General features: G+C 37.8%; 1 protein-coding gene across 1 annotated transcript in view; it reads left to right on the forward strand.

The window, feature by feature from the left end:
* Positions 1-12066, forward strand: part of DCLK2 (doublecortin like kinase 2) — a 139591-nt gene that overhangs the window by 69954 nt on the left and 57571 nt on the right. Inside the window, exons 5-6 of the mRNA XM_077815364.1 lie at positions 945-995; positions 4494-4588. Coding sequence (XP_077671490.1) covers positions 945-995; positions 4494-4588 — 146 coding nt within the window. The remainder of the gene's footprint in view (positions 1-944; positions 996-4493; positions 4589-12066) is intronic.

Raw genomic sequence — 12066 nt, forward strand, 5'->3', positions numbered from 1 at the left:
GGAAAATTTTTGCTTTCGCTTTTTACCTCACAAGTTATTGTGGTTTTCCCTCACCTCCACCCCAAAATACAGCAAAACTCAAATGTTTTTTCTCTCCACTGGGGAAAAGCGACACTGACATTGAGCCATTGAATATAAAAATATATGATGCCATGTTCTGATTGTGGCTATATTATGTGCAGCTCCTGTATGCGTATCAAAACCAGAATATGATTATGTTTTATTATTTTCAAACCAATATTTACTGCCTTGCTAGAGTGATTTTCATTGTCATTTTGTGTCTTTTGTGTCACAAGTAAAAGTAGGATATTTTTTAGTTTCAGAGAACAACTGTAATCATAAGAAAGGGCAGTACATAAAAGGCTGATTTCATAACTGATATACACATAGGTCATGTAAGCCTGTTAACTTCATTGAAATTGTATGGGGTGTAACTCTTCAATTAATTTAGTTCAAAATGTAGTGATTAGTACTAATATTTTCATTTTATGTTTTATTTATATTCTAGTAAAGCTCAGAATGTGCTAAGCAATGTCCACACACCCAAGAAGACAGGCCTTGAACCAAAGTTTTCAGTCTAAAACTTTATTCTGCTCAAACCTTTACATGAAAACAAAGGGTATACGTTTCAAAAGCGCTTAAGTGATTGAGGTGCCAAACGTCTCATTTTCAAAAGTGACATAGGAGCCTCAGTCCTACTGAATGTCTTTTCATGGGACTCTAGGCTCTGAAATCATGACTGGGACTTGGGCACTTCGATCGCTTAGGTCATTTGAGGATTTTACGCCAAATTGTCTGGTATTTATGCTTATACTTATCATATTTTCCCTTTCAGTTTTTGGTGGTGATTGTTGCTTGTGCATTTACCCTTCTTCCTTTGTGTGTATGCTGAATAACTTCTCTCCTTAATGTCTTTCTCCTTTGTGTCAAATGAATGAGTGCAGTAAAGAGGGGTGGCCACTACTTCAGTGCTTTTTCTACAGCAAAATCCCCAGGTGAGCCATTATTATTATGGCTTTATCTCACCATTGTGCCTCTTACCTTTCCATTTACCCTTCTCTCCATGTCCATGAATGTATTACAGTTTGCCACACACATTTTATGCTCTGGAAAACAAAAGCATGTTGTTGGATCTATCCTACTTGTTACTGTAGGTCTTTGAGTGGGCGAGAGAGCGAGAGTGTGAGTGATGTTTGTAACTGCCAGACATCTGCAGAAGTGCAGTAAAATTAGATTTATTAAGGTATAATATAACTACATATAGAGAAGCATCTTTATAAGCTATGAATGTATATAGGCATTCTAGAGAGTGTGATAATGAGAAATTTTAACCAACACCACCAGAAAAGATTAGCTGGAGCTGCGTCACTGAGAATTACTGAAAATGTAGCTAAATTCAGAATAATGTGGGACTGATTTGCTTCTAACTTACACCAGAACAAGTCAGGCCCTATATGTTTTCCAACTCTTTGTGAAGCAAATGAAATAAATGTAGTTTTTTTTCTTGGATCTCTGCTATTTAAGGCTAAGTCCTAGATCTACAATCTGGCAATGTATTTATGTGGAAAAATGGGTCAGCCATGTCCTTAAAAAAAAAAAACAAAAAAACAACTACCTCCATTTCCCACGTAAATATATGTATTCTTAATTGGCAAGTGGCTTACAATATTGGACTACGCTGAAAATACAAATTTTAAAAATCTTTTAGTGTTGTTTAACAACCTCATATGCTAATGAATTGTGGCATTGTATATTCCATTTAAGGAACTGGGGAAAAGGAAATGTATTTATTTGTATTATAACTCATACTCAAAATGTGCTTGCTGCTGCCCCATATATATAGAAAGACACCAAACCCTTCTCCTAAAGTGTCTACAACTGGAGAACTGATTTAGAAAGGAAAAGCTTTGTGTGTATGTGTAACAATCAGCGGCAAGTTACAAATACATCAAAGTATGACTGAGTCTTTTTATTGAGAATGTCAAAGGAAGGTATTGCAGTTTTAACTGGCAGCTGCTTTCCTCCTTTTCCTTAAAGTCTGTCCGTGTGAGATCTCTACTTCTGGGGAGCTGAGGGGGCTCAGCCCCTCCCAGGATTGGGTCCTACGGGTCTGTCCTCACTACAGTTACAACTATGTTCTAGCACTCATCCAGACTGGTTGCAGAAAACATGGTTGAGATCTATCCTCAGATCAGTCTCTTCTTGTGTTGTCTCCAGCACAATACCATGTAGCTACGAAACATCTCTGGGCAGCTGTCCTATACTGCCTCCGCAAGGGATTAGAGTCAGGGGAGAGCAGTATGCAGAGCAACATCAGCAGCCCAGGGGGCAAGGTACTCTGGGATGTCTTTCTTCACAGATTGCTGGAAGGAAGGAAAACCAGTTGGCCAAACCATTGCACAGACCTGGTTAGGGGTCCTTTCCACACCTGAGTTTTATGAACGAGTTAGAGGGAGACAGCCATGTCCAGGCCTAGGCCTCTGACAATTATGGCCAGCTGTCACAGTGACTAACAGTGTTTACCATGTTGTGCATTTAGTGGTTTAGAGATAAATATGGTACTAACTGGTTACAAACCTATGTAAAAGTTATCACATAGGCAGGGCCTACCCAAACATACCATGGCAGGCACAAGATAGGGAGCTTCCCATGAACTATGTAAAATGAGTTTATGAATAAAAGTGACAATTTCTGCTCCTGTAGCACTACTTAGTTGATTTCAGGCAGAATTCTCTAGACAACCTTCTTTTATGTTCTCAAGCTGTTTTTTGTTTTTGTTTTTTGTTTTACCAGTAGAATTTTAAAATCAAAGTTCTTATATGGCTTTCCAGGAAGTACAATATAAAATAATAACTAACACTTAAGCCTTTTCATACAATTTACAAAGTTAACGAAGCATTATTCTCCCCATTTTACAGAAGGGATGTCTGAGACACACAGAGAGAGGAGATCTTCCAAAGAGCCTAAGGGACATTCAGTGGGACTTGTGTTCCATTTAGATGCTTTTGAAAATCTCCCTCAGAGTGACTTGTCCTTTATCATAAGGTGCTCAGTCCTGCTCTCATTAAAGCCAATTGTAAAACTTTCATTGATGTTAGCAGTGCAGGATCAACCCCTTAGTGAATCAATAGCAGAGCCAGGAATAGAACTGGGATGGTCATCAGATTCCAAGAAAACTGATTCCCTAGATAAATGGTGCTTAATTTTTAACCTAGCATCATGCACATTCAGGAGGATCATTTGTTAAGGCTGTGGAGCTGCTGTGTAATCACAGTAACCACTGAGATCACAACTATTCAAGCATTACAAAATAAAATAGAGCCTGTGTAGGAAGACTCCTCAATTCCCAGAGAAGTTCAGTATTGTATGTTGGCTGGCATTTGCACAGCAAAAAACAATGGTGGTGCTTAAAAGAGTAGTGCATAGCGAGATTAGAGAGATTCTTCACACATCTGAAAAAGCGTAGGTGGTTACTTGTGTTTCCATGGAAACAAAATGTCTTGTTGGCAGGTTTGTTTTTTTTTCTTAAAGGAGAAACTTCCTCCCACTGTGAAGCTTTCTTTTTTTTTTTTTTTTTTTTCTTTTTTTTTTTGCTGTTTAGTTCCCTGATCAGTTTTTCCTCTCCTCAGGCAAACAAGGATTGGATGCAGAAGCAATACATTGCATCATTTAATAGACTCCCTTGGTCAATCTTATGAATGACACCGATTTAGCCCTTTTTTTGGAAGAATGTAGGACCTGATCTAACTGCCCCTCAAGCCAATAGGAGTACAGTGGAGGTTTTATTAGGCCCTGAATAGTTAGAGGGATTAAAATGGGTAGATTCTTGACATCAGGGGTTGGGGGAGGGAGAATTTTTCTGTCCTCTGAGAATTTTCTAATTGATACTTATAGTAACTCCTTGAAAGTTCAAAAATGAAATGTTAACTTTTTTGAAAATATTTTTCCGACGCACAATACTCTATTATTAAGGATTCAATTGAGAACCTGTAGTCTAGTACTGTTTAGTCCCCCAAACACACATATTTTAATTTAAATGAAAACACAAATCATCTATAAAGTATTAAGTTGACTTTGTAAATGGGAAGGAGGGAAAGGGAGGTCAAATTTTGGCAACCTGAATTGTATCTCTCTAATATTTTGTTATGATATCACAATAAATTATGCAACTTAAAGATCCAATCCTGCAATCTTTGTGTACCCAAACCTCCCACTGGCAACAGGCAGACTGGCTCTCATGAAACTGGAATAGAAATGCAGTGTTTTGTATGTGCAAAGGGTGCAGCGAATTGCCAGCCAATGGGAGTTTGAGTGAGCAAAGGATACTGGACCTTATGATTCTTTCTGAGATTCTGGTATTGGGCCTGTTTGGTCTTTATGTGAGTAAACTCAGGTAATACCTCAGAGAGGCACATTATATTGCAACAGGCATTAGCGTTTTTATCTGTTAATAATCTTTTCTTCCTCTTGGTTGCCTTTGTTGCTCTGGACAGTCAATGGAACACCCAGCAGCCAGATATCCACTCCAAAATCTACCAAGTCCTCCAGCTCTTCACCAACCAGTCCGGGGAGCTTTCGTGGACTCAAGGTAGGTGTTGCACACCTGGATCTTTTGCAACAGAAACTGAAACTTTCATGCTTATAACCAAACCCTTATTAATTGGACAAAGTTCTAGGTGGTGCTCAAGAATAAAAATCAAAAGTATGTAGATACCCACAAGAAATCAAAAAAACATTTCTAGTCCATAAGCCATTTTTGCTGGTTTAATTATTGAATTAAGTTAGGTGGGAGATTTGGGGTGAGATTCTGTGATGTCTGTTTCAGAGGTGCTGCACAGAACTCTGAGTCTATGGGAAGGGGGGCGCTGGTGGCTTTGAGCCATCTTTGTGCCTACTTGATCCCTCCCTTCCCATGCAACTTAGAAAGCCTAAAGCTACAGTAACCTCCCAGGGCTGCTCTATGTGCTGCAACACTGCATGCTGCTGCCCCACCCCTGACATGCCCCTCTCGCCCCCGGCATATTCTTCCTGCCCCTGATATTAGGGCTTTCTCTGAGGGTAGCTGGCGGGCTTCTGCAGTGCCTGCACCAAGAGAATCATCCCCCAGTGAAACCATGGCTTTCCTTTTACCAGGGCTCTGACCCTGTTATCTTCTGTCTGGGGCTAGAATGGGTGGTGAGACTTTTTTGCTGCTGTCTTTTGTAGGAGAATTTTCTAGTGAATACATAAATTACAGCATTCCTCCAAGTTCACTAGAGGATTCACTCCCTGATCATTTCAAGTTGCAGCTCCTATTGTTGAAAATAATGGTTGTAAACAGGATGCATAATTTCATCAAAAATTGTCTCAATTTAGAGAGCATAGAAAGGACAGACCACAATTAGAGTGGTACTCAGGTTTGGGTTTTTTGACCTACTAATTATTATTGAATCTTTGTATATTTCAACTGCATATTGCACTGCTTTCTGGCAGGCTTCCCCAGTGAGCCTGCTAGAAAGGAATTTTGATTGACGTGATAAGTTCCAATATATTCTTAAACAGGGTGGATTTGATTTAAATCAAGTTGATTTAAATCACTAGTCAGAAGACTCGCTTTAATCATGGTTTTCTACATAAAAGTGCATTCTTGTTGGTTGTTATAACCTTAATACATATTCTTCACAACTCAGAGATAGATGTAGGTTTCATTTCAGAAGGTACACACTATACATTTTTAAACAGTGATTTATTTTGAAAACTTTTCAGATGAGTTTTACAGCTATATCAGAAAATGAATGATTGTTTGGTTATTTCATTTACCAAAGGTAATTGAAGCAGATATTTATGAAGTCATTGGGAGGTGAACTATCTCCAATTCAACAGGTTAATCATTATTCTTTTTTCAAGGATTTTCTTGCCATGCTGTATTAGGCTGTGAATATCACCAGACAGACATTTAAGTTGTTTTATTTAACTAAAACAACAACCTTAAGTGTTCTGGATTTTTTTCTTCAACAGCAAGCATATAATATTTTAACAAAACAAGCATATGTCCCTCGCTTCTTACATTTATCTCCAGACTTCTTCTCCTTGTCCAGATCTATTCCGCCCCCAACAATCTTCTATTCATTGAACTTTTTGAAACTTTGCACTTTAGAGAGAGGTAAGGGATTGACTCTGTGTACACAAATTTTCAGAGGGACAATAGAGTTGAGGTCTGTTATTTCTCACCTCTATATATTATTATGTAAAAACATTTTCGCTGTTAACAAGCATGTTACCTCTGGAAACAGAAATCCACAGTTTGAGAACTGCAAAACTAAGCATCTCTGATGGTATCTTCTAGACTGAGCACCGAGTCCTATTGGGTAGATAGAAAGATTAACCTAAATAATCTATACAGAAGCCTATGGAACCCCATAAAATTGGGTCCCTAATCCATGAACTATTGGAACTCAATTTACAAAACTTTTCTTAAACATTACATGAATATATTATCTCATACTAGAGAATTAGAATTTATAATCCCTATTCCATGAGGAGATATCTTTGAGCTGTAACGTATCTTAATTAAAACTATCTTTAGATAGTTTGTTTTTTTTTCCCCTCAAAAAGCTTTTTATCCACCCTGGACTTAAACTACTTGGTTCTTGGTAGTAATTTTGATGTGCTTCTCTTGCACTGAGGCCACAGTGCTGAGCTATACTAGTTCCTCTTCACACACAGGCTTAGATTGATCTCTTGCTATGCAGTCTGTCTTGAAAAAACGGGGTGTGTGTGGGAGCAATAGCAGTTTTTACTTGTGGAAACGTGAACTGTGTATCTTAAATCAGAATTTGGCTCAAAAAATCTCCAGTATTGTATGCCGAAGTTGCTTATGGTATAAACACCAATATTGGTGGAATTGAGGGTATCTTATTTATAAGATTTTTCAGCTCCTACATTTTAACAATTTCTTCTGCTTTATCTCATTTACCTCAACAAAATTACTAATGCAGAATTAGAAATGACTATCCTGATTGCTTTTAAGAGAGACAATTTCTGATAGTAGCAAGCTATTTTTAATCAAGTGGAAAGTCCTTTCTCCCTGTCACTGTTAGTTTCACTCAAGTAGCTTCAGTAATTTTCTATTTTTGACTTCAATTGATACTTGGTACTAATGGATTTTTCATGTCAAATAAGCCATGCATGCTCCATCAGAGAGTTGGAAAATGGCAAAAACAAACTAATCATCCAAAAAAGCATAAAATACCTACCAAAGTAGTAGCTACCTCTCATTTTTCCCACTGGTATGCAGCTATTCAGAAGTAGACTCCAGCTGTGTTTTGGTCACTAGAGAGATGGGTATGGTTAGCCGGTTCATCTTGAGGTCCGTGCCAAAAGGAGTTAATGCATTCTGTCACAACACTTGTTTCTGTTTCTGGGATGCATTCCCAACACTCATCTATTCCTGGGAAGTACTCCAACAAGCATGCATGAGGGTCAAAGAATTGACATAAAAATCGTAAGAGGAATATTCGCAAAAAGAACAGGAGGACTTGTGGCACCTTAGAGACGAACCAATTTATTTGAGCATGAGCCTTCGTGAGCCACAGCTCACTTCACTGGACGCAGTTATACCTGTGCTTTTTAGGAAGCCGTTATATTTGTGGTGTTTGGTTTGACCTGTCCATTTATGAAAAAGAAAAAATCAATTTTATTATTTTGTAGGGCCTTTGTAGTCCTTACCTTATCCCACTGGTGATGTCCCCTTTTGCACACTGTGCTTTTACATGCACAGGCTGGCTTCCTGCACTTGTATAAAGCTGCAAGGAATTGCTGTCCAGGAAGTGACGGTAATTGCAGCTGAGAGAAAATGCAAATGTTGAAACCATGGAAGAACACTTATCACATTGAAGGCACAAGACGATATGCTGAGGGTTGGTTTGTTTGAAAAGTTAATGTTTTGGCTGCAGATTTAATTGTAGGCATGTGTATGATTATGTAGAATATTAACAGACAGAACTAAGAAGGTATTAAAAAAATTGCTGGTGGTTTTGTGTGTGTGCACGTGCAACAATTCATGCAATAGCTCTCATGAAATTCAAAGGGCAGTGTTCTCCTATTACACTTTCCTTTTTGTTTGTTTGTTTAAGGTTTTTAAAAACCAGACCCAAATGCTCATTCTAATCCACAGGTTTTTTTAAAAAAAGAGAAGTTATGGTTACATCTGAATTCTGTACTGCTGATTGAGCTCCCCTTTTCAATGGCAATTGATATTCTGTATAGCAAATAAACTGTCATTTCTTTGATTAAAGTGGATAACAATTCTGGTAACCGGGTCTAGTGTTGCATAATTATTGGAGACAATTATGATGAGGTCGTTTTGTCTGGAAGAAGAGAACAAATCAGGGTTGATTTTCAACTTATTTAAATGATCATGCAGGAACAGCAGCTGCAAACACATTACCCTTGCAACACCAATATCTTCTCAACCTCCAGAGCAAAGTATATGGCGAATTAAGTACATGGCATATTTCAGCACAGGATTGAAGCTGGATAATAAATGCTAAAGACCAGGGCAGCGCTTGAGTGATAATTCCAGACATCAGGGCAGAAAAATAGCAAATCATAGTCACTTTAGTGGCAATTTTTCTTTCTTGGTCACAGACCTTGACCCTTACATCATATTCTCTTCATGCCACTTTTCCTTCAAAGCAAAATGAAGAGTTGTTTCACTCCCCAAGGATTTCCCTCTCCTTCTCAGTGTACTGGATCCATGGAAATGGTACTCTCAGGGACAGAAAACCAATCACAGGAAACAAACTCTTGAAGGAAGAACAGCTTATCTTTTATAGAGGGGCTTTTTTCTGCCCTGATAAACTTTCATCCAGAATGTCATTGTGCTACTAATTCAGTGAGCAAACCGTCCAAATCAGGATGCTGTTGTAAGTCCCCATCCTGCAGTGTTTGTTCAGGCAAAACTTACACTGGAATCTGTGGGATGATATTGCAGTCAATAGGAATTGAACCTAAGTAAAGATTGCAGGATTGGGCCCTTTCACAAATAGGTGAATTTGTTCCTTGATTGAAGGAAGGTTACTGTGACGCGGTGGTTTTGTGAGGATGGGTTAGTGAATGACTGGGGTACCCATGAAAACAACACATGCTATCACACACTACTGGATATTAATATGAGTTTTAACTAGGGCTGTCAAGCGATTAAAGAATAATAAATACCATTTATTTAAATATTTTTGGATGTCATTTTCCAGTATATTGGTTTCAATTACAGTAGAGTGCTCTCTTTATTTTTGATTACAAATATTTTCTGTAAAAAACAAAAGAAATAGTATTTTTCAATTCACCTCATAGAAGTACTGTAATGCAGTCTGTTTATCATGAAAGTTGAACTTACAAATGTAGAATTCTGTACAAAAAACCGCCAGCATTCAAAAACAAAACAATGTAAAACTTTAGAGCCTACATGTCCATTCAGTCCTACTTCTTGTTCAGCCAGTCACTCAGACAAGCAAGTTTGTTTACATTTTCAGGAGATAATGCTGCCAGTTTCTTGTTTACAATATCACCTGAAAGTGAGAACAGGCGTTCATGTGGCACTGTTGTAGCTGGTGTTGCAAGATATTTACGTTCCAGATGCGCTAATGATTCATATGTCTCTTCATGCTTCAACCACCGTACCAGGGGACATGAGTCCACGCTGATGACAGGGTCTGTTTGATAACTATCCAAAGCTGAGCAGACTGATGCATGTTCACTTTCATCATGCGAGTCAGATGCCAACAGGAGAAGGTTGATTTTCTTTTTTGGTGGTTTGGATTCTGTAGTTTTCACACTGGAGTGTTGCTCTTCTAAGACTTCTGAAAGCATGCTCCACACCTCATCCCTCTCAGATTTTGGAATGCACTTCAGATTCTTAAATCTTGGGTCGAGTGCTGTAGCTATCTTTAGAAATCTCACATTGGTACCTTCTTTGCGTTTTGTCAATTAAAGTGTTCTTAAAACAAACAAACGTGCTGGGTCATTATCTGAGACTGCTATAACATTAAATATATGGCAGAATGCGTGTAAAACAGAGCAGAAGACCTACTATTCTCCCCCAAGGAGCTCAGTCAAAATATAATTAATGCATATTTTTAACAAACGTCATCAGCATGGAAGCATGTCCTCTCAAATGGTGGCCGAAGCATGAAGGAGCATATGAATGTTTAGCATATCTGGCACATAAATTCTGGCTAGAAAAGTGCCATGTGAATGCCTCTTCTCACTTTCAGGTGACTTAAATAAGACGAGGGCAGCATTATCTCCCGTAAATGTAAACAAATTTGTTTGTCTTAGCGACTGGCTGAATAAGAAGTAGAACTGAGTGGACTTATAGGCTCTAAAGTTTTACATTGTTTTGTTTTTGAGTGTATTATGTAGCTATCTACATTTGTAAGTTGCACTTTCACGATAAAGAGATTGCACTACAGTATTTGTATGATGTGAATTGAAAAATATTTCTTCATATTATTTTTATTACAAATATTTGCATTGTAAAAATGATAAAAGTGAGCATTGTACACTTCGTATTCTGTGTTGTAATTTAAATCAATATATTTGAAAATGTAGAAACATCCAAAAATATTTAATAAATTTCAATTGGTATTCTGTTGTTTATCAGTGTGATTAAAACAGTAATTAATAGTGATTAATTTTTAAAAACATGATTACTTTTTTTGTTAGTTGTGTCAGTTAACTGTGATTAATCGACAGCCCTAGTTTTAATCAAACCTCTGAACTTTTTGCACATCACTAGAAGTTCAGTTTACCAGGGACGGGAGAGTGTTGTTGCAGGCCCTGCATTTTGAAATGAAAGGTAGTAATTGTGGGCACCAAATGGAAGATCATTGTGCATAATGTGAGAGTTGGGGAGAGGCTTACTTTCACTTTTCAGCATAGATGCTGATTTGCTGAGTCATTCAGAAATTTGACAGTCAAACAAACCATGATAGTGTCTTGGATAATGCAGGATGACTTAACAAGGAGGACAGTGTTCTTTTTTAGTCTTCTGTAAGTTGATGACTGACAGTTGAAAAGTGCAACTCTTCTCGTTGGCATCTCCAGTGACCCAGATCTATAATGCTCTTAAAATACATGTTTTCTCCTTGGCTTCAGCAGATCCACTATATCTGCTGCTACTAGAGAGCACTGCACCATTTTTTTAAAAAAAAAAAGCAAACTCCCAATTTGAAAGGGTTAATCAAATCTGTCAGAAACATTCGTTTAGGGAAAAAGTGGAATAAAGTACTTAACATTATGAGATTTTTAAGCTTGGTCTCAGACTTTCCAATGCTCCGTTATGTGTGTTTGGTTATTAATAGACATCAGGATTTGTGAAGTGTTTTTGAAACTCATCTTAGACTGGTTAATTCAGCTGAAATGTTTCATTTTCTGTCTGACACTTAAAACTGTTCTTACAATCCATATGGTGAAAACCATGGTAGCAAACTGGTTTAGGTGATTGGTGTGTCCAGCAGATGTTTTGTGTGTCTCTTCTGAAATTAAGGTCCGTAAAACCCAGCCTTGCTTTGTAAATTTCTGTAAATAAACAGGCTTTAACTTTGAGGGATAGTTTTGGAAACCGGATTAAGCAACTAAATAGCACTGTGCTCTAGTGTGTGTGTGTGTTTTCAATATGTTGAGACCAAATGACTACGGTCAAAGGGCATTATGGCCCTCATTCAGCAAATCACTTATGTGCATGCTTAACTCATTGACACCAGTGGGACTAGTCTCATGCTTAAAGTTAAGAATGCACTTACGTGATTTGCTGGATCAGAGCCTATATTCTTCTGGGGTTAATTTTTTTTAAATTTTCCTTTAATCATGCTAGCATGTTCAATTTTAAAAATATATACTTCCACAAAGTTTATCATTTTATCCTAGTGAAATAAAAATAATGGAGCTTGTGAGAGGAATCCTTAGACACTGCCTTCAGATATTTACATTTAGATAGAAAGATTTAGCCTGTCTGTGCTAGAAAGGGAAACATGAGCTTGATACTTAGTGTAAAGCCCATTTACAGCTATCATAGATGGGATCGGA

The sequence above is a fragment of the Eretmochelys imbricata genome, chromosome 4 (assembly GCF_965152235.1).
Source record: "Eretmochelys imbricata isolate rEreImb1 chromosome 4, rEreImb1.hap1, whole genome shotgun sequence".
Lineage (NCBI taxonomy): Eukaryota > Metazoa > Chordata > Testudines > Cheloniidae > Eretmochelys > Eretmochelys imbricata.